General features: G+C 53.2%; 9 protein-coding genes across 9 annotated transcripts; 6 read left to right on the top strand and 3 right to left on the bottom strand.

Annotated features, from left to right (window-relative positions):
* C8A04DRAFT_16110 (uncharacterized protein) lies at positions 1-518 on the top strand (the record flags this gene model as incomplete). Its single annotated transcript, XM_062778733.1, has 1 exon — positions 1-518. A coding segment is annotated over one exon (518 nt), but the record flags the coding sequence as incomplete, so codon positions are not given.
* A 293-nt stretch (positions 519-811) lies between these two features.
* C8A04DRAFT_16108 (uncharacterized protein) lies at positions 812-2,116 on the bottom strand (the record flags this gene model as incomplete). Its single annotated transcript, XM_062778731.1, has 5 exons — positions 812-849; positions 911-1,083; positions 1,154-1,821; positions 1,899-1,953; positions 2,010-2,116. The coding sequence occupies 5 exons, from the start codon at positions 2,114-2,116 to the stop codon at positions 812-814; spliced, it is 1,041 nt and encodes a 346-aa protein (XP_062632527.1).
* A 1,712-nt stretch (positions 2,117-3,828) lies between these two features.
* C8A04DRAFT_40946 (uncharacterized protein) lies at positions 3,829-5,364 on the top strand (the record flags this gene model as incomplete). Its single annotated transcript, XM_062785119.1, has 6 exons — positions 3,829-4,172; positions 4,242-4,338; positions 4,447-4,646; positions 4,759-4,906; positions 5,009-5,267; positions 5,327-5,364. The coding sequence occupies 6 exons, from the start codon at positions 3,829-3,831 to the stop codon at positions 5,362-5,364; spliced, it is 1,086 nt and encodes a 361-aa protein (XP_062632526.1).
* Positions 5,365-6,860: 1,496 nt separating this feature from the next.
* Positions 6,861-7,793, bottom strand: C8A04DRAFT_33381 (uncharacterized protein; the record flags this gene model as incomplete). The annotated part of the gene is made up of 1 exon (XM_062782445.1): positions 6,861-7,793. One exon carries the CDS (start codon positions 7,791-7,793, stop codon positions 6,861-6,863), a length of 933 nt encoding a protein of 310 aa, XP_062632525.1.
* A 1,865-nt stretch (positions 7,794-9,658) lies between these two features.
* On the top strand, positions 9,659-11,137 carry C8A04DRAFT_16109 (glycosyltransferase family 71 protein; the record flags this gene model as incomplete). Its single annotated transcript, XM_062778732.1, has 1 exon — positions 9,659-11,137. The coding sequence occupies one exon, from the start codon at positions 9,659-9,661 to the stop codon at positions 11,135-11,137; it is 1,479 nt and encodes a 492-aa protein (XP_062632524.1).
* Positions 11,138-11,479: 342 nt separating this feature from the next.
* Positions 11,480-12,442, bottom strand: C8A04DRAFT_33379 (uncharacterized protein; the record flags this gene model as incomplete). Its single annotated transcript, XM_062782444.1, has 1 exon — positions 11,480-12,442. One exon carries the CDS (start codon positions 12,440-12,442, stop codon positions 11,480-11,482), a length of 963 nt encoding a protein of 320 aa, XP_062632523.1.
* Positions 12,443-13,244: 802 nt separating this feature from the next.
* Positions 13,245-20,010, top strand: C8A04DRAFT_33378 (uncharacterized protein; the record flags this gene model as incomplete). Its single annotated transcript, XM_062782443.1, has 17 exons — positions 13,245-13,307; positions 13,368-13,570; positions 13,697-13,856; positions 13,924-13,983; positions 14,040-14,339; positions 14,400-14,562; positions 14,634-14,773; positions 14,823-15,150; positions 15,214-15,666; positions 15,724-16,478; positions 16,544-16,780; positions 16,841-17,371; positions 17,439-17,625; positions 17,709-17,740; positions 17,802-17,994; positions 18,142-18,764; positions 19,237-20,010. The coding sequence occupies 17 exons, from the start codon at positions 13,245-13,247 to the stop codon at positions 20,008-20,010; spliced, it is 5,202 nt and encodes a 1,733-aa protein (XP_062632522.1).
* A 245-nt stretch (positions 20,011-20,255) lies between these two features.
* Positions 20,256-20,724, top strand: C8A04DRAFT_33377 (uncharacterized protein; the record flags this gene model as incomplete). Its single annotated transcript, XM_062782442.1, has 2 exons — positions 20,256-20,286; positions 20,351-20,724. 2 exons carry the CDS (start codon positions 20,256-20,258, stop codon positions 20,722-20,724), a joined length of 405 nt encoding a protein of 134 aa, XP_062632521.1.
* A 2,456-nt stretch (positions 20,725-23,180) lies between these two features.
* Positions 23,181-23,360, top strand: C8A04DRAFT_16115 (uncharacterized protein; the record flags this gene model as incomplete). Its single annotated transcript, XM_062778734.1, has 1 exon — positions 23,181-23,360. A coding segment is annotated over one exon (180 nt), but the record flags the coding sequence as incomplete, so codon positions are not given.
* Between the last annotated feature and the right edge of the window lie 1,112 nt (positions 23,361-24,472).

The raw sequence follows: 24,472 nt of genomic DNA, 5'->3' as shown, positions 1-24,472 counted from the left end.
CCACCGCCCCCTGCGACACCGGCACCCCCCTCCCTAAACTCCTCACCCTCTTCCCACAAGTCAACTTCTCCCACGTCGACCCTCTCTTCCCCGACAAATCCTCCACCCCCCTCGCCGCAGCCCGCTACGGCCACACGCGCCGCGCCATCCTCGCTCGTGGACAGCGAGCGCTGGCGGGGATTCGGGATCGATATGCCGAGTATTATGGCGACCATCATGGCGAGAATGGCGATCAGAAGGAGAAGAAGCAGAAGGCAATTGTGGTGGTGTCGCATTCGGGGTTTTTGAGGGTGGGGTTGACGGGGCGGTGGTATATGAATGCGGATTATCGGGTTTTTGAGTTGGAGGGGGGGGATTCTAGTAGTGGTGAAGGCGATGAGGGAGTTAGGTTGAGGGAGTGGGAGGCGATGGAAAAGGGGGGGTTGGGGAAGAGTCGGGTGGTTGTGGTGCCGTTGGGGGATGATTTGCCGGAGGAGGAGGGGGAAGAGGCTGATGTGGAGGTTGTGGATGCGTTGTGAATGGGGTGGGTGGTGATGGAGGAGCGAACTGTCCTGGCTTGTAAATAACATTATAGAGTATTCACTATCATGCATCATGTTAAACCGGCATCAGCTCTAGGCCTGGACATGAAAATGTGTGTATCATTCTCGGTAAAGTAGTGAACAGGCATGGTTGGAATGATCAAACAACGCTAACTAACGAGTGTATCACACATCCAAGCAATACCAAAGGCAACATCTCTCAACTCCCGACGAAGGGCTCCTCGTAAACTCACCATGATTACCACATCATACCCAGCTTGTCCCGACAATTACATGATCATATGACCGCCCGGAAGCTCGTCAACCCCTATTTCGGACTCGTCAGTATCAAACTCTCATTTACCTTCACACAGAAAAGATATACTCACAGCCATCGTTATCCTCATTCACCTCCGGGGGAACCTGGCACTTGTTGGCAACGGCAAAATCTTGAGTAGTCAGACCATTGCAAGTCGGCCCGAAGCATCGGTTGTCCATGGCATGCTGGAGCGCATCGCCCTCCCAGCCAAAGACGTAATCGCCGTGTTGCCCGAAGCCGGTCCTGTAGATCCATTAGTTTTCATTCGAATATCCCAAGTACAACACAATACACAAAATCAGGATTCACGTACGGGTCACCGCTCGACAGGACAAGCGGCTGCGAGCCATCCTCAGGCCACTCGTTCTTGTCATTGAACGCCCTCGTATCCCAAACAACCTCGTAATGCACCTGCGGAATCTTAACAGGGTGCGTGTCCGGGCAGGTCCCATCCACCACCGCAAACGGCGCCGGCCCATTAGTCGGGTTGGCCAAATGGTCAATATGATTCGGCGAGTCCAGGTTCTGACCATCCCAGCAGATCGGGAAGATCACACTCGACCGAATCCCACCAGGGCACGGCGTGGTCGGGAAACTTTCGGTGTCGAGCTTGGGGTCGGAGCACGGCGCATAGGTGTTCCCCTGGAAGTTCGGTCCCGTGTAGCAGCGGAAACAGCTCTGGATGCGCGAGCCCAGCCCCGTCGACTCGCGCCGCGTGACGTCGCCCGAGAACATGCGGAAGCCCGGCTTGAAGGCGGTGACGGTGTTGGGGCCGGGGGCGGTGTAGTAGACGGTGAGGCCGCGGTTGGCGTCGCCGATCACGTCGTTGACCATTTGGGGCACGCGCTTGAAGCTGCCGTTGCGCGCGCGGAAGTAGACGCTGGCGGTCCAGTAGTTGGATTTGTCTTGGGCGAAGGTGCAGGTCGTGCAGTCGGCTAGGGCGGAGATGTCGGTGCTGGGCATTGAGGCGTTGAAGCCGTTCTTTTGGAGGGGAGGGGTGTTATTGATAGCTCAAAGATGTCATGGGGCAGTCAGGGGTAAACAGTGGATGGACTTACACCACCGACGATCTGGTGGACGTGAGCTGACGGGATCTGCCCGGGCTCGACGAGACTAACCCTCATGTTAAACACCGCGAGGTGAGGCTACCCAGGGTAGAAGATACTTACGGGTCGATACGGTCAATGGTCAGCTCAGAGCAGCCGAAACGCAGCATAGTGGTCGAAAACTGCGCCCGCACAGCGGCGGGCAGGGCGAGGAGACCCAGCCAATACATTGTGTAAGTCAGCGTGTTTGTTTACGGTATCGCTGTGTCGAAATTCTTTCACAAGCATCAAACGGTTTCAGAGCGACAGTCTCTGCTTAAGTAGGGAAGCCGAGACGTCAACTTAAGACTGCCACGGCTCCGTCATATCTATCAACCTCCCCATGTCCTCCCTGGACCGGCAAAACGATCGCCATGCGAAAAACTGCCCTATCATCACAATCCAAGGAAGTTGCGTTGCCAAGTGCCGGGCAGCAGTGTACCAGTTGTGGGGGTTAAGAGTGTCAGTATTACCCCGAGCCTATCAGAAACCCACTTTTGATGGCCTCTCTTTATGATGCATTTTGCCGGCGCGACGTTCCCCAGGTCAGTAACCCCATGAACAGATCGGATTGCGCTTCGACTCCCTAAAGCGGCTTTGGGTTGGGCCCAAAGAATGATCCGTTCTTGATTCCACGGCCGAATACGGCAGGAGAGAGACATGGAAGAGTCTAGTCTACAGGGGATCGTCGGCGATATTCCGGATCTTCGACCGGAAGGTGAACGCGGACATGGCTCCCGGGTCGAGGAGTATCTGTCATGACCTTGCTCCTTTTCTGTTTTTAGGGTTGCCGACGTAACGGAAGCCGAAACTCGCCGAGCTCATACCCAATGGAACAGAGTAGTGGTGATCGGGCATTTGGGACCGCGACCATGCTTCTCCCTTGGATGGGAAAGAACAAGGAAGTTAAGTGTCTCTTGCCGGGGGGTGTTGGTCAAGACTGGACAACGTAGTGACCGGCCAACGCCGAGGCAACGTAGAGGCTGAATAGTTGTTGTTAAAACGTGGTTCATGTATTATATCACCATCATGGGCCTTGTAAAATAATGGCTCAAGAGAGCCTAAAATTCGCTGTTCGTACCTCTCGTCAGTTTCGTGGACTTCTGTCCCGGTATCGTTGTCGAGTGGATATGCGACGCCCTCGAAGTGTCGTAGTGATCTTGGTCAAGAACCGGTCCCAGCTCATTCAGGCCGCTCGATCAAGTAACAAACCATGAGGGGTGAAGAAAAGGTTCGGCGACCTTCGGTCGATCATATCGAAGAAGAACCGTAGTGCAGGGGCCGACGAAAGTGCCGAGGGGCTCAGGAGGTGTCGTTGGGTTGGTGATACAACCTCATGGGTAATTTGCCCGAAAGGCCCACACGTGTGCGTCGGAACTTTATTTATTTATATTAAACCCCCGCGATTTGCCGTGGGCGATCCACGGCCGTCAACCGGATATCTCGGCAGATGTCCCAACCTCACATGCAGGCCGGGCAGCATCGCAGCTGTGCTTGAAACGTCATTTTCGCTTCTCTGAATGGGACCAACCTTCCTCATAGGCCGAGGGGCAAACTCGATATTACACGTCTATCAACGGTAAATGAACTGAGAAAAAGACGGTCCGAAGGAGCGCAGGACAATACAACCCGGCTATTGTTCTAGAAGCGAAGTGATCGTTCTCAGAAATCGGGACGATGGCAGGCTGCCCGGTTTCGCCGTCTCACATTCTTAAAAGGAACAAACTAGGCTCGTACTGTTTCCCATAGAACCGTCTTGGCGCCTAAAATCTAGTCGCCATTCCAGAGCTCATTCTTGCTCCCAGCCAAAGTGACGTACTACTTCGCTCTGTTTCTACCGTCATCTCCTTACCGAAAGATCAATCCCGTTCCTCAACCTACCCACCCACCTCTAACCGCACCAATGTTCTGGTCCGCCCTCCTCCTAGCCGCTCTCACCGAAGCGGCACCCCAGTTTGGCGGTGGTGGCGGTGGAAATGCCGCGACCATGCTCCGGTTCGGCTGCTCCCAGCTGGTCATCGACCGGATCGACCCGCTGGTCAACCCAGGAGTGCTCCCGTCGCCGCATATGCACCAGGTCATAGGCGGTAACACCTTCAATGTGACCATGCCCACGGACGATATCGGGGAACTGGCGAGCTGTACTACGTGTAGTTACTCAGACGACTTGTCCAACTACTGGACGGCGAACATGTACTTTCGGGCTAGGAACGGGAGTTATAAGCGTGTGCCTCAGATTCCGAACCGGTACGTCCCTAACCAACCTCATCCGTGATTATCTCGTGGCTCACAACTGTATCCGCATCCGATTGCCAGGCTTCTTTTCGGTGATCAATTCACCACCCAAACCAACGGCGGTTTCGTCGTCTACTATGTCTCGCCCGGCAAAGGTGGCGTGACCGCCTTCAAGCCTGTAAGCCAAGCATTCCAACTTACATCTAACCACCCCCAACTCAGCCCCCTCCTCACTCACCGCCAGCCCCCCACTCGGTTACTCCCTCACTCACTAACAACCCCCCAGGGCTTCCGCATGCTAGTAGGCGACGCCGCTCAGCGCGAGAAAATCGGCTCCGGCCGCAAATCCCAGACCTGTTTCCGCTGCTACACCGGCCCGAACTACGGCGGCGACAACGCAGCACCCTGTGCCGACCCCGATCTCGACACCGAGGGGTTGCCCAACAAACAATGCCATGGTATTCGGTCTAATGTGCTGTATCCTACGTATGTAACCCACTTCCTAGACCCCCTTCCGTCTTTCCAATGTGTGGTAGACAAGGTAAAAATACTTCACGGTGGTATGTATGGCATTGCTAACACGAAGTGACAAAAAAAGCTGCTGGGACGGCAAAAACCTCGACTCGCCCGACCACAAGTCCCACGTAGCCTACCCAATCGACGGCGCCCCAGCCTTTACGGGCTCCAGCGTCGGCGGACAATGCCCGGACACACACCCGGTCAAGATCCCGCAAATCATGCTCGAGGTACTTATCATAACCCACTCACTCCCACCCCTACTCTCCTTGTTTCATCACCCCCATGAACAATACTAACATTCCCCCCTTCCCCCCCGCCCTCCCCGACAGATCGTCTGGGACACCTCCATCTTCAACAACCCCAACGACTGGCCCGAAGACGGCTCCCAGCCCTTCGTCTTATCAACAGGCGACACGACAGGCTACGGCCAACACGGCGACTATGTCTTTGGGTGGAAAGGAGATTCGCTGCAACGGGCTATGGATGGCGGTTGCTTGGGGGCCAGCTGTACGGGCATTAATACCCAGACCATTGAGGAGGCGAATAAATGCTCGATTCCGACTAGGGTTGATGAGGATGTTGATGGGTGTAAGTTCTTCTTTCTATTGTTATCTGGCGTGGTTTTTGGTACTGATCAGACGCTGTAGGGTTTGACAAGCTGCCGGGGATGACGATGCCGATGTAAAGAGCGTGGTGGATCAGTGTGGGAAGGGTGGCCAGGATGGAAAGTTGCCGAGTGACTTCAACGCAAGATATCAAGGATAGGTCAAATCCAAGTCAAGGTGTTTGTTGATTTCTTGTTGCTGTGAGCTTGTGTCACAGTATAAAAGGGTACCATTTGCTGAGGCAAGGGACCATTGTCTTTTGTCTCAGCTTGCGAAATGACATGTAATTCATGTGAAACGTAGGGTGGTACAAAGGTAATTACTTAAACGTCCTCTCTAACAACTTCAAACACAAGCAACTTGAAACCAGAAACAAGCTTCCCTCCTTGAGGGATCCCCGCACTCCGTCTCCCTCTGGCTCTCGTTCATCTCCTCTGTTAGGTACGTGGTCATCTCCGACCGGCATCACCCCGGCCACCCCACCGAGCATCGCCTTTTCCATCAGTCGCCCCAACTGCTTCGTACCAGGGCGAGAGTACCAGGTGAAAAGGCGGAGGATTACGCGCCCGTAAACTCTCAGTTTGAGTGTCGCGACCGGCGGATGAGGTATATGAACGACGACGACCGACTCAAACTGGCTGGTGATCGGGATGCGGTACGAGCCGGTATCGGCACAATCCCAATTGTGTATGCCACCAAAAACTGAATTGAGCAACTGGATCTCGGTTCTCCGAGATGGCCAAGGCAATCAAGTCGACCTGTGTGGCCGTCCGAGATGCGTTACCGTGTGGGTTCGCCTTGGGAACCACCGCCCACAACCAAGCGACCTCTGGAAGTCTTCAAAAGATGGAGGGTCTCAGACTTGATAGAGCCGACCTTGCAAGAAAGTAGCCCATCAGACCGTTCGTATGCATGACCAGGTGACGAGGTACGGGCACTTGTTGCCGGGCCACGGTTCCGATGTTCCGATTATTCGGCCATCTTGCTGTGAGCTTAATTCATTAGCGCGGCCAACGGAGGGATTGCAGAGTTATTAATTTCTTACTCTCGTTTGCGGATGCGTCTCTGGTGAGCTGGCGCTCTTGGGTTCCGTCCCATTGAAAAAGGAGAAAGTCGAGGCTGGGACGTAATGAAGGCTGAGAAGCTTGTATTGGCGATGTTTGTGTTTGGATGTTATCCGTCGGAGGCATCGCAAGGAGGTAGAATACGGGCCAGATTCGACCGGGTCTCGGCGAAGGAGAAGCGTAACTTGAAGTGAACATCAGAATGTGCCATGAAGACAGAGTTCTGCTGTCTTTGAAGTCTGCGGCCATCGGTTTATATACCTCGTTCGGCCACGGATTTACCCAAACAACAGAGTCGTTGCTGCCATTCAAGTGGTCCTCTACTTGTGCCGAGGCAGTCGTGTTGGCACCTACTCTAGCACCAGTTTTTCCGATTTCTTACACTCCATCCGCAAATTGGGGGATTGCGCCTTGAATTGACCGATCGCGGCCCCCGGATATCAAGAACAGAGAACGTGAAATTGGTAAGTGCGCCTTGCTAGCATCAACACCTCCGTCAGCCGTCGCTTCTATCACTCCTTCAAGCTAGCCAAGGCATCCGCAACCACTTGTTGAAGCGAGTGCCTCTCCAACCCCAATTTCTCCGTCAAAATCTCTCCTTCCTTCGACAAATCACCGCCAAACCGCCCCGTGATAAACCCAGCCTCAACCAGCCCAATCGTCGCCATCTGATCCCCGGCATCAGCCGCCGCCTGCAATGTAGCAATCCTCTCAACACTATCCACCTCTTCCACCACCACCAACTTCTCCCCCATCTGCCTCTCAATCTCCTCCACCAACTCCCTCTGCGTCACCGCAAACTCCTCAATCAACACATTCCGATTCTTCGTCTCCTCCGGAATCGCCACCAACCCCCTCACCACCGCCCTCGCCGTATTCTCCTCCGTATTCACACTAAACCTCCCCTTCCCCCCATCCCACAACACAACCCTCCTCTCCCCCCTTTTCACATGCACCCCCAAAAACTCATTCCTCAACGACCACTTAATCCACATCCCACAACTCACACTCATCCACTCCAACACCCCCTCCGCCGCCTTCCCCCGCAAATACCCCTGCACCGCCCCCTTCTCCCGAAACACCGCATTCAGCGCCTGCGCATCAGGTCGCATATTATTCAATCCATACTCGCTCGGCACATACCGGCGTACCCCCGCCGCGATGGCGGCATCGATCAGGCGGAACTGGTCGGCGACATTGAGTGTGGTCAAGCAGCAGATGACGGCGTCTTGGCCGCGGAAGGCGGCGGTCACGGCGTCGGTGGGGTAGGTGTCGGGGACTGTGATGGTGCGGATGGGTGAGGGGAGGGGAGTGGTGTGGGTGGAGGAGGCGCGTTTGAGGACGGTGATTGTAAGGGAAGGCTCGGCAAGGAGGGCGGTCAGGACGTAGCTGCCTATGGAGCCGGTGGCGCCGATGAGGAGGATGTTTTTGAAGGGGGTTGACATTGTGAGCGTTTTCGTTGGTATGACTGTGAAGCGGGATATATGTGCTTGAGATTGAAGAGGCAGTTGATGTGGGATGTCTCGAGATCTAGGGGAAACCTGTGAAGAGGCGTCGGGGTTTTATAGAGAGTTGGGTACCCGCCATCATGGATTTCGTCTCCATATCGTTCGTTTTCGAAATGTTTTCACGATTATTAATTTTATTGTCTTGTCGTCGTCGTGAGGTTTCGTGTTTTTGTTTAGTAAACAAGCCAAATCGCTTAACTCGGCTCGTAGGAATAGAGGATGGAGATTACTAAGGACATTCACTTGGCAAGCTTCGGTTCTATGCCCGGGTTTTGATAGAAGATCGGGAAAAAAAAAGAACCGGTGAGAATTCCGCTCGGTCGATTTTTGTTGTTTCTGTTGCTCTGCGGATGGATAACGAGAAACTCAGCGATACGGAGAAGGTGGGGGTGTGCAGAGAAAATGTGTCACGAAGTGATAGTTAAATGATTACAGAGTTATCGAGGTATAATTCATGTTGATTATTAGATTAAGAACAACTGCGCATCGTTTCTTTACTTTTACTTTCTCTTTTACAAATGAGATTGTTGTCGAAAAAAGTGATAGTTACAGTGGTTGTGCATTTGAACAAAAGCTCTCAGAGGGCTGTTTGCTTAGGTGGGTCCCATGCGCCACATTCTCGATGTGGCGCGCTCTCTGATGAGGCACAGTTCAGACATACCTATTTAGAAGTAGTGTACAGGTTAAGGTAGGATGGTTTGTGAAGCATTGTGGGAAGGTATCAGGATCATCTGCGGGATCTACTTTATTTCGTTATATTTTGGCGATTTTCCAACTCATACCATCGACAGCTTGTGATGTTGCCCAGCCGCTAACCCCGGTACTTGGTTCGATTCCCGAGGGTGCAGCGCTCGATCGCCGCACTGTGGGCCCAAATTCCAGTTGATCTCCCGCTGTTCCTAGGGCTTCCCGGTCGGATGACGCAATCTGATTACCACGCCGTTCGATCTCGATCGCGGTTCCCTCTGAGCCATTTTGAGAAAGGGTTGTTTTCTGTGTGTGATTAGCAGTATACTTGTAGTGTAATGGATAGCGATATCGGGAGGGGATTGGGAACATTAGAATTGTCTTCCACGGTAAGCTAACGGGGGTCCCAAACTGAGCACGAACGAACCCCTGCTGTCTTTCGGGATCGAAAAGTCCGACTGCTGACATGTGCTCGAACCAACACCTTGCAGATGATATTGGCCGGCCATGCGTGTGCTGAGGCTGAAGCGGGAAGAAATAGCGAAGCGAGATTTTGAACTTGGCGACGGGCTGCAAACACAATTGATCCTAGGAGGTCCAGGGCTGGCGGCGGACGGACTCGAGAACGACCTAACGACGCACGTCGCATCCATCCCGAGCTTTCACAGGGTTTTCACATGCGCGTTTGAAGCATTCAAGGAAGTCGACGTGCCCATCTTACAGAGTAGTTTACACTAAACTCACATGTACTTCGCTAGCTACCATTGGAACGGGCAGTCGCCAAATCCCCCCATCCCAGTCCGGAGAGTGCCTTGCAAGGTGCAGTTGTGACGCGTGGCTAGAGCCAGGGTGCAAGCAACTACCCTTCTCGTATCACAGGGACCCACCACACTCATGGCTTGCCCCATGGCAGCCACCGAGCGGCTTGATCTTCGCGGGCGAGTTTCAGATGGGAAGGTGAGCAGACGTTTATTATTTTCCCTTTCTTTCGTCAAGAAATAGCTAGCACCCAACTTTTCTTGCCTGCGTGACCCCTTTCTATTCGATATTTGGATGATTGTGAAACATTGAAGCTATCGGTTTATTCGACTGCCCACTTCCACAGCAGACCTGCCATGGTGGGCTCAAGGAGGACCCGGGCGGTAGTGGGGGTAGCCGTCGTCTTTCTCCTCATCTTCCTTGGTTATCATAACCTCTCTGTCCTTTCAGAGATCCCAACGACGAACTTTTTGCCAGACACGTTCTTGACCAAACCAACAAAGGCAGCCCAACTCCATCCCAAAGCTCACACACTTCCCAATCCAGATGCGTTTCGGGACCATTTTGCGGCCGTGGTCCGCCAAAAGAGCATCACCATCGCCGAGGCCAAGGAATCATGCCACTGGTCTCAAGACGAAGAGGTCAACTTCCAGTTTACCCCTGATTCCGATTGGGTAGTCAAGGAGCGACCGGACGAAGAAATCGACGCCCGGCGCAAGGCATGGCAGCATTTCGTAACCCACGACATGATCCCCTGGGAGACAGTGAAGGACAAGTTTTCCGGCCGGGGCATTGTCGTGCTCGCCGGCAACCATGACACCACCATGCGACTCAAAGTCGTCCTCCGGCGCCTCACCAAACTCAAAGCCACGATCCCCATCGAAGTCCACTACTGGGCCGACGAGATGTCCCCCGCCAACCGCCACGACCTTGCCGCCCTTTACCCCCACACCACCTTCAACGACCTCTCCCTCCCGCACAACATCCTCCACGTCCGCAAAGACAGCGACATCATCAACTTCCAGCTCAAACCCGCAGCCCTCATCAACTCCCGCTTCGCCGAACCCCTCCTCCTCGACTCCGACAACATCCCCATCCTAGACCCCTCCACCCTCTTCGACTCAACCGCCTACCGCGAATACCACACCGTTTTCTGGCCTGACATCGCCCGCACCCGCCCGCAAAACCCCGCCTGGGCCATCACCAACACCCACTGCCGAATGGACGAGTACGAGCAAGAAAGCGGCCAGATGTTGGTAGACAAACGCCGTTTCTGGTATCACCTGCAGCTCGCAGCGTGGCTGAACATCCAGCAGGGGAAATACTACAACGCGTTCCTGCTAGGTGATAAGGATATGTTTCGGTTCGCGTGGCATGCGTTGCGTACAGAGTATGGCCGGCCAAGCAGATGGTTGACGAGTGTGGGGACGTTGAACGAGGGGACGTACTGTGGACATTCGTTTGCGCAGTATCATCCGGATCGTCGTGGTGGTGGTGGTGGGGGGGGTGGGATTGCGTTTTTGCATGGGGGGTTGGTGAAATCGGTTTCGTTGGAGGCGATGCGGTGGAATAGGGAGGTGAAGGGGGGGTATTTTCGGAATTATAAGCGGGCGGAGTCGGATGAGGATCCGGGGAAGAGTGTGAGGGTCGGGATGACGTTTGATGGGGCGGATTATATGCCGAATAAGACGGATAGGTTTCGGGCGGCGATGTGTACTGAGATGAGGGATGTGCGGGTGGGGGATTTGGAGGAGATTTTGCCGGGTTGGGAGAAGGAGTACGAGGCGTTGGGAGGGTATTGGATGCTCGAGCAGGAGGCAAAGGCCGAGGCATAATCAACAACACGACGAGCCCTTGGCGGGTTTATCGAAGGGATGCGTACGATGTCTAGATCTTGGAGGAGTTTGGCGTTTTGGGGTCGCGATTGGGTTCGTGTTTAATGCCATGTCGAATCCTGGGCGCAATGTAACAAGGAATTCACCCCTGATGGTAAAGGTAATCAAGAGCTGAACAGCAAGCAAATTCAAAATAAAATAAGAGATCCGTTATTATCGTAAGCGACAGTCTAACCCGAACAACAACAGTCCCATCCACCTATTTATGCCCCACTCGGTATGTACCTAACGATCGACATCCCCCAATGACACTACCGCAACCTCGTCCCCATCCTTTTTCGATCAGAGCTCATACCCCTTATAGGCCTCCTCCAAACTCTGCACCCCCGTAATCCCCAGCTCCTCCCGCCCAACAACCTTCTCACCCCCAGGCAGCGTCCAGCTGTTCTCCCGCGCCCACTCCCAAAAGTCCATCATCACTCCCATCTCCTCGCCCCACAGCGGCCACAGCTCGCGATACGCCTGTCCATCAATCTTCAAATACTGCGCCTGCTTACCCTTGGCCTTCGCCCACAACGCAAACTGCTCCGCAGCGGCATGCGTCTCAATCGCCGCCAGCACCGTCTTCCCGCCGAGCGTCTTCTCCGGCTGCTCAACCGCCGCACGTACAAAAGCGCCGAGGTTCACCGACACATCGCCGATCGTTTGGATCGGCGTGGTCGGGTCGTACGCGCCGATTAAGACCTGTTTGTCTGCGATAGGGACGTGTACAGGGCGGAAGACCGGGAACGAGTAGTTGCTATGGTACCAGGTGACGAATAAAAAGGTAGTCTTGGCTAGGAGGGCGGGCTCCTGTGTCCGGATGTACTTGTCGATGCGGTTCTTGCCGGAGAAGTGCGGGACGAGGAACTTGTTATTGGACAGGGCTTCGGAGTTGGGCAGGGTGCTCCAGATGTAGTGCTCCAGGGTCGAGGTGGCGGCCGCGGCACGGGCGAGGTTGATTCCCTGCTGCTCTTCGACGTCCATTGCTTTCTCAGGGGACTGGTGGGCGATGAAGGGCGCGAAGAAGTCAGTCACGCCGAAAATAATGTGCGAGCCCGCGAAGGCGGTCTTGAGGCTAGCGAGGTCGTCCAGGTCGGCTGCTACAACCTCGGCGCCCTGGTCTGCGAGGGCCTTGGCTGCTGCGCTGGAAGGGTTGCGGGTAATGGTGCGGACTTTGTAGGCTGGGTTATTGATGAAGCCGCGCACAACGCCTTTGCCTTGGGCGCCGGTAGCACCAACGACGGTGACGATCTTGGGAGACATGTTCGAGTGTTGATGATCAATCATCAATGGATTTCAGTACGAGAGGAGTTGGCAAAAGTGCAACTGGTTAAAGCGCAGCGTGAAGTGGTGGTGTTTTGTGGTAGATGCTTGATGGAGTAATTATTAATGGAGTTGTGTTCTGGAACTTCTGGTCAGGAACCGTCAGGTTGGGTGATGAGATACCGAGATTGAGAGTTCGAGGATGGGAAGGGCCTCCATCATTTTATCACTCTCCGTGTCCACTGTTCGATGTACACCTTGATTAGAAAACAATTGTTGTTCTCGGTTGTTCCCTGTCGTTCACTCGTAGTGTTTAAGGCGTGCATCGGAGATATGATGCCAAAGACTCGTTACACATAGCTTGTGATGGATGAATGATGTAATTTAGAGTGGGTCGCGCTGACACACCAGAACAAAACAATGTTCCGCTGCCGCACCGCGGCACATTTGTCAGTCAGTCATTGCGAAAGGCGCGCGTCGTGGGTGATAAGACAAATGATTGGCCCAGGTGGCCGGCATCCCGGGTATGGGGCGGGAATGATCACACAAGAATGGAATCAGGACTACAACAGGAACTTCGGCAGGAATTAATTTCGTGACCGAGAGTAGGCAGCTGTCCGTGGTGGTAGTTAGAGGCGCAGTGGCTTAGATGTCTTTCACTGGTTTACAAGGCAGACTATGAACGCCATTTTGCGGCTGACCTAACATCAGTGGTTGCACTAACTATGGACTAACATCATGCTCTACCCCGCTCGAATTCTCCGCCTGCTGTGTCAAACTGCTTGCTCTGTGCTCAGTCAAGATGAAGGCAATTGTTAAGGGCTTAATGAGTGGGAAAAAGGGCGTCATCGACCCGAATCCAACAGTATATATTGGCATTAACCATGAGCTAATTAGTCACAAAAAAACCGCTGATCCGACCTAGGGTACCACCGATAACTCGCGCAACACCGAATGGCCAGGCGACGCAGACAACATGGCACAAACACCACAAACACAACCACCGCGAACGCAAAAATCCCAACCTAGTTCGAGTGTTTCCCATGACTTTGAACTCGAGCCTCACGGCCTCTTCGTGCTGTACCCGACGCCCGAGGTCTATGTGCAGGCTTCGGCACTAGAACTTGAGTATGTACAGTCCTTCGAAAGGCGGCCCCAGAGCATTGTTGACTCACGCGGGTGTATTAGTCTCGTTGCCATCCATGGCTTAAATGGAACTGCCAGAAAGACATGGACTGACCCGGTCTCGGGCAGCTTCTGGCTGGAGGATTTCCTCCCGGATGCCTTTCCGAAAGCAAGGATCATGACCTTTGGGTACGACTCAGGGTTAGCATTCAACAGATCCAAGGCAGGCGTAGAGAGCTTTGCACGGGATCTCTTGAATCGATTGAGAATGCTTCGTTCGAGCTATGAGGTAAGTATTACCTATCGGATTCTTCGACCGCGAGCCCTAGAAACGAAGAACACTGACTGTTGCGTAGGCAAAACATCGTCCCTTGGTATTCATTGCCCATAGTCTAGGTGGCATACTGGTTAAGAATGTGAGCAAATGGTGGTCACTGCTGCATCCCAGTTCATCACTTACTAATCATTTCAGGCCCTTGTTATAGCACACGACGCAGCCGATTTCTATGGGGACATTCTCAACTCGACCAAGGGCATTATTTTCATGGCTACACCTCATCGAGGGTCAGAGCTCGTCCCCTGGGCTCTTTTATTATCCAACATTGTGAATGTGGTGAGCTTTGGGTTGGGAATCAAAAAGTCTCTATTGCGCAACATTGACCGGGACTCGGACATGCTTGCGGAGGTCTCCAGACGGTTCGCCCACCGTGCGACTAAGCTAAGGCTCATGAGCTTTGTGGAACAGCAGATTGAGCGACCTTTGACCACATTGGTATCTACCGGGTTCCCTAGCCACGAGAAGTGTTGTACAGCCCTTGCTAATGATGCTCAGGTTGTTCCCGAGTACTCCGCTGTGCTCAATGTCCATAATGAGATGATCATTCCCATGAATGCCCATCACAGAAGCATCTGCCGCTTCCGCAGTCAACAAGACCAGGGCTATCTGCTGATAGAAGCCGCAATCAGAGAAATTGTCTACCAGGCAAACGAGGATAGTAAGTCTCTGGAACAGGCTCGGCTTTATCTCTTCCCTTGGTCCGCGCCGTCCACTAACCAATTCTAACAGCTCATCCGTCAGTATTGCTAGGATCAACTATTAAGGACCCAATTGACGTCCAGCCAACTGCTGCGACAGTCATCGCTTCTCTCAACAGCGTTTCCACTAATAGCTCAAAACGGGCGATTATTGATAGGTCGTTCGCATCAGTAGGTCACCTATTCTGTATTTTAAAATTCAGCTTCTAACTGAAAACAGAGAAGCCCGTCAGCCCCATTTCCTGAGTCCTTTGGCACTTCTGCCTCGTCCCTGGCCACAGACTCGTCCACTCTGCCCGTGAGAATGAGTGACAGCACACGACCATCGACCCGAAGCTCGGTCGTCCCTTCAATCTTTACAAAGCACAATGCAGAAATCTCCTCGCCGGCTATTGGCCCGGTGTTTCCCTTTGAGACGGTGAAAGTTCAAATCAGCGGCCTTCGCAAAAAGCTGAATCTTCGCAATTACGCTGCCGACCGGACTTGCTCTAACGTGTTGCACCTCCCGTCGGGGACTCCATTATCGAAACTAGGTCTCTTGCTGCCAGGTATGTCTCCGCCGTTCACGGGCCGCTAGTCCGAGTTCCCTAACGCGCTATGCTCGTTTACAGGCATCAAACCGGTGTTCAGCTTCAAATTCAAAGGGCAAGAAACAGCGATCCCTCCCATTTGGCGCGATATGTCCACGACCCCAGTCCAAGTAACGGCCGGCCGGCCCTGCTACGACAGGTCTCGGGGGTTAAAGATCAACCAAACTCAACAGATTGCCGCGTTCTTTAGCCGAGTGTTTCCCGATCCCCTCGAGGCAAAACTAGACTGGGAAGCTGATTACGAGGACTCGAGCCCCTTCTCACGGGTTTCTTCGGAATCGATCACAGTGGGGAGGGGAGGGGAACCGCAGCTGGTCATCTCATTCCAGAGAACAATTAGAATACCGGAAGATTCGAAGGACTACGACCTGCCGCCGGGCCTCGGCCGGGTGCCGTTGTTCAACATTCATCCCTTCAGCGGCATGCTGCCCCCAGAGATGGTCGCACAAGGTGGATTGTTCATGCCTATGTACCGTGAGTGGAGTCACGGTGCCCCGAGCAAAGAAACTATTCACTAACCTTTGGAAAAAGAGTTCGAGGCCGTGTGGATCCAATTCCAGTACAAGTCGGAGCTCGATCGGAAGAAGTTCGTCATCCGCCCTTTTCTCGGAGGCGTGAACGGCATCTCCGGCGAAGCATCCGTAGGGAACATGGGCTCTGTACTCCGGCGGCCGAACACGCCAAAGCAGGACTACATCGTGCTTCCGGAGCAGCGATGGCTGGACGGCGTCGCCACGCGGCCGGGAATAGTGAAACAGTTTGTTGCAACCGCGATGGTACCTCCACAGCGAGGTCCACCAAGGGAGCAGAGGGTTTCTTGCGGGACGGGACGCGTGAAGCTCCACGGCAAGTCTCGTAGAGACGACACCGACGAGGAAACGCAGGGACCCATCGGCGCCTCGATCGAGTGGCAAGTAACGGGCGGGGACGAAGTCGGCGGGCTCCAGCTGCAGATCATACCCACTTTCGACCTTGAGAAGATGTGTGTCTCCTCTGCGAAGAACTACACAGGCTCCGAGTTCAATCGTCCCCAAGGCGCTCGGAAATTCGATGTCCTAAAGACACCCGAGGAGGAAGGCCTGCTGGTAGGCGATATGATACATGTCAAGGATCTGAATCACGTTCCTCAGGAACGAGACAAGCTCTTGGGAGACCTGCTGAGTGAGGCGCCGGTCCCCTTGACTGCGCAGGATGTAATCGAACTGGAAGCAGAGCGGGACCGGGTCGCTCAGTGGATAGTCAACGTCGGTCTTTATGACAAGCCCGACACAACGGTTACCTTACTGGTAAGTTCAATCAACATGAAATCGACTTGATTTGGTCGGATTCGGTCAATAACAACCGTGTCTAGTTCGAAGAAGATGATGCCTGGGACGAAGTCGTGGCTATTGTTCAGGATAAGATGCAGTCAGACGGTAGCCTTTGCTTCGTATCGACTGCAAGGAATGGTGTTCGAGGCCTGGCACCACTGGGATCCTGGTTTGACCTCTCTGCGTTGAAGAGGAACATTGACAACAAGGCCCCCAGCGGTCTTAACTCTGAAGAAGCACAACGCTTGCAGAACCCGCAGCAGCAGAGTCTAGTCTGGGTATATATGATACCCTCCTCATTCCTAGTTTGTCAACGAGACAAAATGCTGACTTTACAGGTCCCACCTGGCGCATCCGGGCTACGATTTCTGTGCGTCGTGAGTTCTGACTGGAAGATATCTCCGAGATACGGCGGCAAGAACCCCGTGTACAGAATGTACATTGCTCTGGAAGAGTCAGCAACCACGGCAGAGCTCCGCAAGGAGATCGAAAAGGCGACAGGCTTGTCGACTTCGGCCTATGAGATCAGTTCATACCGTTCTGCCGCACATGCCGATACTTGGACCGTTCTCAGTGGCAGGATCGACATGGCCACTTTTAGCTCTCCAACGTTCGATCTCGTTTACAGCCCGTACAGAGATGGAAAGCAGGGCAAAGGGCCGATTCGAATTCACATCACGCCTGAGGATTCCATCGAGGCTGTTACCATTGAGTGCGAACCGGACTGTACCTTTGACGAGCTCGGCGACCGTATCCAGCAGGAGGTCATGGATATCCCGCGTCGCGCGCAACGTCTGTACTCGGGGAAGACATACTTGGACCCCGTCGAGGCCGGACGATACACGCTCAGTTCACTCCGCATAATGGATGCAAGTTGCCTGCACCAAATCTCTTTTGTATTTGTAAAGAGAGCAGCGCGCTGACCTGGATAAATAGGGAGACACATTACGTCTGGAACGCCCTCTTCATGGTGTTTACGTCATGACCCTAACCGGTAAGAAGCTTGTCGTAAAGTGCGACTTGTCTAGCACAGTGGAAAATCTCAAGACTCGAATCCGGGACAAGGAAGGCATACCGGTGGACATGCAACGACTGATATTCGAGGGGAAGCAGCTTGTGGATGGTAAGGACTCCGGTGGTATCTATTTCTCTTTCCTCTCTGCACGGCCACGAAAAAAAACATTTATAGCCGCTGACTTTCGTTAGTTCATGTCTTGAGTGACTATAATATCCAAAATGTGAGCTAGCGTCTCCGGCAGTTTTTCGACCCCTTGTACGATGTGCTAATGACTGCGGCAGGAATCCTTACTCCATCTCGTTCTCACACTTCGCGGTGGCGGCGCATCTGTTTTCGTCCGGTATAACGGCCAGGTCGAGAGGATATCCATAGTTCACAAGACTATAGCGGATATCAAGCTGGCGCTCCACAAGAGGTTGGGCATCCCTGTGGAGAAGCAGGCTTTGTTCTACAATGGGGCCCTTGTCCATGAAGGTCAGTGTCCGTTTTCCTTTTCCTTTTCCTTTTCCCTTTCCCCTGACACCCACCACCCCCTCCCTCTTCCCCTCCCTTGCTCTGCAAGAGGCAGAAAGCAGACGCAGTCAAGAGGCTAACCACAGTTTCTCTCGTCCGCGCAAATAGGCGAATCCCCCAACGCCTACGCAGAGAAGCATCTTGACCTCGCCGCATTGCCCGAGTCGCACCCGCAGCGGCTTGCCGTCGGCGCTGGCGGCAGCATCGTCCAACGTATTGAGCGCGACACGACGAGAGACCCACGCGTCTGGGATGTCAGCGCCGCGCGCATCCTCAATGTGCAGATCATCGACGCTCGCACCTTCCGCATCGTCACAGGGCTCAACCCACCGCCTAGTCCTGTCTCGGCGGAGACGTACAGGGAATGGGAGTTACCGCTTTACCAGTTCAACATGGATGACAAGGCTAAGGAGCATGGGATTGATCCTGGGCAGTGGGGGAGCATCTTGGGTGTTGCGGAGGTGTCGGAGGGAAAGTTGCGGAGGGAGAGGAATAAGAAGGCCGGTGCGATGAGTCAGGAAGGTACGGTTATGAAGGAGGTGAGGTGGGGTTTACGCAGGGATGGGGGTTGGGGTCGGCTTGATGACGGGGATTTGGGAGAGGAGGACGAAGAAGGAGAAAGTGGAGGAGGAGAAGGAGGAGAGGCGGTTTGCTGGGATCAGAGCCTCGAATTCCCCGTCGTGCTGCTTGCCGTCGACGACTCGGTGCCGAGGTTTAGGAGCATCGCCGAGGTTGAGAATGATGACTGAACGAGGAGTAGCAGCCCAACGGCTTCCATCTTCCACCACCATCCTTCCTCACACAGCACCTTTGGACCCATACTTTGGCCTCTTTTCGGTGCCTTTCTGCATCACACATCTTCCCACTTGCCCGTCACAGCTATACACCTGATACACGAGGAAGGAGGGGTTAGTTCGAGCTCCCTAGGCAGTGTAGTGAAAGAAAAGGTATTTGCCTGGTTTATCGCCGTCGTAAACTTTTCTGAAATCTATGTCCCTGGCATTCTGATAAATCCTGCCTTGAATTTCTTGGTATTGGATAACAACGTTCTTAGCGTCGTATGCCCGTTCCAACGTCTTGTGGAGTCTACGGTACTCCTGTGCCTTATCCGAGAATCTGCTTGCGGCCTTGGTGGCACTGGCAAGCCGCAGATACGAGTGCAACAGCGTCAGGAGCGCAGCACTTGACGTCTTGGGAACACAGCTTAGCTTATCCGTCGAGTGCGTCGAGGCCGTGGTGGCCCTGGCTCGCGACAAAGGCAAATCTGAAGACGAAGATAGGCACGTTAGACCGGCCGCCTTGGAGGTCTTGGGAGCACAGCCCAGCCTATCCAGCGAGCGCCTCGAGGTTGTGGCGGCACTCTTCGTTAAAGACGAGGACTCGTCGGTCAAATGGGCCGCCTTAAAGGTCTTCGAAGGACAGTCCAGCCTATCCCACGTGCCCTGCACAGCCATAGCAGAACTCCTCGAAGACGAGTCCTGGTACCTCAGACGGCAGGTCTTAGAGACGTTGAAAGCACGGTCCAGCGTACTAGATGAGCGCCTCGAGGCCCTAGTGGTAGCATTCCTTGGCGTCGAAGTCAGGGAGCGCGTCGCGTTGGTAGCCTTGGAGGTCTTGCAAACACAGCCCAGCCTATCCGACAAGTGCCTCGCGGCCGTGGCGGCACTCCTAGAAGACAAAAATGAGGTCCAGTCGATCAAATGGGCCGCCTTGTCCGTGCTAAGACGCCATGACGAAGGCTACTCTGCCCTTCTTCGCGGTCCATCTTCAGGATCACTGATCCAGGCCTTCTTGTCGGGTAACTTTGAGGAACAATGGAGTTGGTACGTCGAGGATGGGGCGTCCTGGATAAACGGGCCAGATGGGGTCAGAAATGCTGGCATTGATGACATGGAGATGTTCAAGGACATGGTCATGGAGGCGTGGCCATGCGGAATTCCACTCCAGCGGGCGTCGGAGGAGGGGGACATATGGTAGAGGCGATGAATGACAAGAACGTAGAACGAAACGCGAGTTGGTTGTTGAAGAAATCCTTGACTGATTGGTGGATGAACTGGACAATCTGTGTACGGGTGATCTCGTCAAGGTATTCATAACGCCGACTGGAATCCCATGTTTGGCCTCTGAATTATCTCAACTCGACGGCCCATCGTCACTAGTCTATCATACAAGGAAATACTGCCCAGTTCTCACCGTGGTTCAACCAGAGCCATCCCGTGGAGATGTCCTCCCTTCAACACGGCTCGCAGCCAGGTATGCATGTCCCCGTGCTCTCACTCTTGACCGGCGTGCTAATAAACCCGCCCATCTTCATAAGCGCCCGCTTCTCATATCCCGCGCTTCCTCTGGAGAGTCGAGTCGAGAAGCTCCCGATACCGCGTCCTGGAGTGCAGCCACTGGGACTCGCAGCATGTCCACTTTAACCGCGACGAGCTCCGGCCGTGGATTTCCACCCACATGGAGTCCCGTCGTGCTTACTACCACGCACCGTTCGTCATCACTTCCCTCACCGGCTCGCTACTTTGGGCGCTCAACTCTGCGCACCGGATGTTAAGTCGGGGCGAAGCGGAAGTCAACATCGTTCCCCTCGAAGCCTGGAGCGCGCTGACGGACCATATCTACCCGGCAAAGTCCCTCGCTGCATGGCTGGAGATCGAGCCGCCGGGCATCACCTGGCACGACGATCCCTAACACGAGTACTTTGTGTTTGGCGATTTCCCGCGCCATGCCGTTCTGGGTGCTGTCGCGTTGGAGTCGGCCGCAAATCAAAATCTCAACACCCTCGTGCCCGGGTTCAGCACACTTGATCCCGATGAGCGTCTCCTAGAAAGTCTCCGCCGGTTTCGGACGTGGACGGGCTTATTCGACACGCTGGTTGGGCCAGTCAGAATTACCGACGACGACGACCTCCAGGCTGCCCTCGAGGTTGCGAGCAAATTCACTCGCACTCCCGACACAGATATACAATTCCGACAATGCCGTTGGTGCGGGCTGCTGCATCATGGTGTTGTTGCGGGGCCTTGCAGGGCCGGGCGGGGGTGCAGGTGCGGGCTGATGCGGGGGTGCCGGGACGTCGAGGACAGACGGGACGGAACAAGGCAGAATTGCTCTCAGATGGAGATCCCTCGCGGTCTTTAGGACTGCGGAGCACAGAAAGAAGGAGGGGTCTCTTTTTTCTGTATTCCGTACTTAGGCTTACGCCCGTCCGACAAAAGCCAGCCATGGCCGCCTCAGGCCTCATATATACACATCACATAAAGCATATGAATCTCTGCTCCGTTCCCAAGCAATGACAAACCACCCCAACTATCAAATTCAGAATCTATATATATGACGGATTGTCTGCCAACCACACTCTAAAAGGGTTCACTGAAGGTATGATATAAGGGTTGTGATCTGGTGAAGCCAAAGGGTTCACAACGAGATAATGATCTGGTTTCACTGTTCACAATGCTGAGCAAGTTATAATGAACAAGTTGTATTGCTTACTGGAGAACTCCCAGAGTCCTCTAGAACGAGTGACTATGTACTACCTAGAATGGCTAGCTCGCTGCTGCTTGCCTAGCTACCGTGATCTACCTATTCCAGGGGTAGCCTGGGTAGCTGGGCTACCCAGGGCTACCATGATCGCTTGTGCCTGTTGGCTACCCAGTGTGACGAATCGTCTCTCAACTATACTCTACAAGGGTTCACTGAAGGTATAATAACAAGGGTTGTGATTTGGTGAAGCCAAAGGGTTTATGACATGATGGTGATCTGGTCTTGATGTTTGACTATGGTATGGTGCGGGTGGCAAAAAACGGGTTATGTTACTTATTGGGGAAGTCCTGGATTCCCTTAATGAGTAACTAGTTAGTTATCTATATACTTAATGCTATATACTAGGCTTTAATACCCTTATCTAGGAACTAAATATAGTAGTATTTAATATAGGACATTAGCTTTATAAGGAATTATATAAGGTCTTCCTTCTTCCTATTAAACTTCTTTGTCAGGGCGCACAGGGCACCAGGGTTAGGGTTGACTGTAGGCGGGGGGAGATGGGGCTGGAAGCTAAGGATGCAGCGGCAAACGCCCTATCTTCAGGAAGAAGGGCTCGAAGGCCGCATAAGGAAGAGCGGGGAGACCGAGCGGGGAAATCGCAGTAAGAACGGGGGAATATTCTGGCCGATCTAGAGATGGGATAAGAGGGTTTTGAAGGAACCCCGAGAGTCGTTTTGGGGGTTCAGAGTTCAATTCCAATCTTGTATTGACCTCAAGCAATCCACTGCTACCGTTCCATCTGCGAATTCTATGTGAGATCGCTGCGACCACACCCGTGCACCTCCCTTCACTCTTGTGTACCAACCCCTCGGGTCTCACGGCCTGACACTTAGGGGCTTCGATCTTAAGTTTACCCCTTTTAACATCGTCGAACTTACTAATATATTCGTTGATCAGATCCTACTAGATCTTAGAGCCTTTCTCGAGCTCCGTAATCTTGTCCTAAAGGGCCTTAATAGCGTTGTTAAGCTTCTCCTCTAGGGAGGTTATTTTATAGTTGTCGCTTATAATATTAAATACCTTTATCTGAACCGTAATAGAAACAAAAGGAGTAAGCAACGTATAATACATCGAGTTTTAACTATACTCTATAAGGGTTTACTGAAGGTATGATATAAGGGTTGGGATCTAGTAAAGCTAAAGGGTTTATAATAAGATAAGGATCTGGTCTCAATGTTCACTGTATCGTACAAATCACAATGAACAAGTTATATTGCTTACTGAAGAACTTTCTAGAGTCCTCCTAAACGAATGACTATATACTAACTGGATCACCATTCCCCCTGGTGATCCTTGGTGCCGGATCATACGGATCACGATGTGATCCTAGTGATCCGTGATGCTGGATCACGATGCGTGGTCTGGCCTTGATCGTGATCCTGTTCTGATTGGCTATCTAATGATTGGCTGTCAGTCCATCCTACGTCCTGACTTGTGGGTCCTCTTGGCCATCCCTCAGGCCAACTCGTGACACCGAGTTAGCGAGCTACAACCGGCCTAGTTCTACCCGACGGCTACTATTCCGGAAGGTTGAAAAGGCCTTTGAACAAAAAGACGTCAAATTGGCCTAGTTGCAACAGGAAAACGAGGCTCTAAAGGCCCAGTTGGAAGCAGCCTGGCCATCGAAACGGAAGAGGGTCCAAACGGACCCAAATACCGTGTTCGCTTCAATTGAACAGGTCTATAGGGCCCAGATTGAAGCCGGTCGCATCGAGGATATAATGGCTGAAGAGAGCGGGTATGAAAGTAGTGGTTTAGAGGCTTCCTATATTGTAGTGGGTTGAACTGGTTGTAATACATGGTGTTGAAGAAGATGGGTGGGTTTTTGGGTGTGGTCTGCCAAGTGTTCCAAAAGTGGGGTGTTCCAAAAGGGGGGGGGTTCGACTTATAGGAGAGGGAGAAAGTCGAGAGTATAAGAAAGGGACGTCGGAGAGGAGGGGCGTTATTTATATAGCGTACGCTGTAGGGCTGTATAAGGACACGAGTCTGATAGAGCGCCATACCCGATCCGGAAGGCCTCCGTTTCCGGATGCAGCGACAGCAAGTTCTACATTACTGCGAAACAGAGAGCAGCCGAGGAACGGATTGCGAAACAGCTAAAGCCACTTACGGCCGAGCAACGCGAAGCCCTCTATAAGCAGCTCGAGGCCGTTCACTTTCTTCAGCCCGACTATGCCGATACGACCAAGACCAACCTTATCGGCCTTCTACGGAAATGGAAGAGGTAAACCAGTCATCTGCCTCGTATTCCATCGGCTTTTCTGCTAACGAACCTCTAGATACTACGCATTCATCGACATCGGACACTGGCGAGATGTGATCAAGGACGTAGGCCGAGCGAGAGCGATGGTTTTCCTCGACTACCTTTGTGAAATATACCGGATCAAGTTATAGGGTACGTCGTAGATATATCTCCGCCAGTATAAGCAGCTATATACTAGTATCACGGGCTGCCTTATAGATAGGAACGACAGTAAAGAAGTCAAGAAGCTTTGTCTTTACTCCCTACCTACTAACGTTGTAGCTAATGCGCCGTGTAAATGGTACGACGCTATCTTGGTTCTAAAGTGCAATCTCCAACTGCTATATATCCTTGGAAAAGACATCGCGAACGTAGACACCTTACTGGCCTTGCTCACCTTCAATATCAAGTATAATACCGGCATCTTCTCTTGGGAGGGGCACTGTATCTAACTGCCGGGGTGCTACCTCGGCCTTGCATTTATAGGGGCACGGCCGGCTGAGTTTGTCGATAGAGAGAGAAAGAGTAACGACGGCGAGTGTCTGGAGATCTTCCAGACGGTTATAAAGAACATCCCTGGTTATAAAGGCGGATGTGAAGAACTGGCCCTATGGCGGAATGCAGATAGGCGTTTATTATGTTATTGAGAAAGCT

This window comes from Dichotomopilus funicola, assembly GCF_033296635.1.
Source record: "Dichotomopilus funicola strain CBS 141.50 unplaced genomic scaffold C8A04scaffold_135, whole genome shotgun sequence".
Lineage (NCBI taxonomy): Eukaryota > Fungi > Ascomycota > Sordariomycetes > Sordariales > Chaetomiaceae > Dichotomopilus > Dichotomopilus funicola.
Note: the sequence above shows the minus strand (reverse complement) of the source record. Positions and strands in the feature narration are given on the sequence as shown.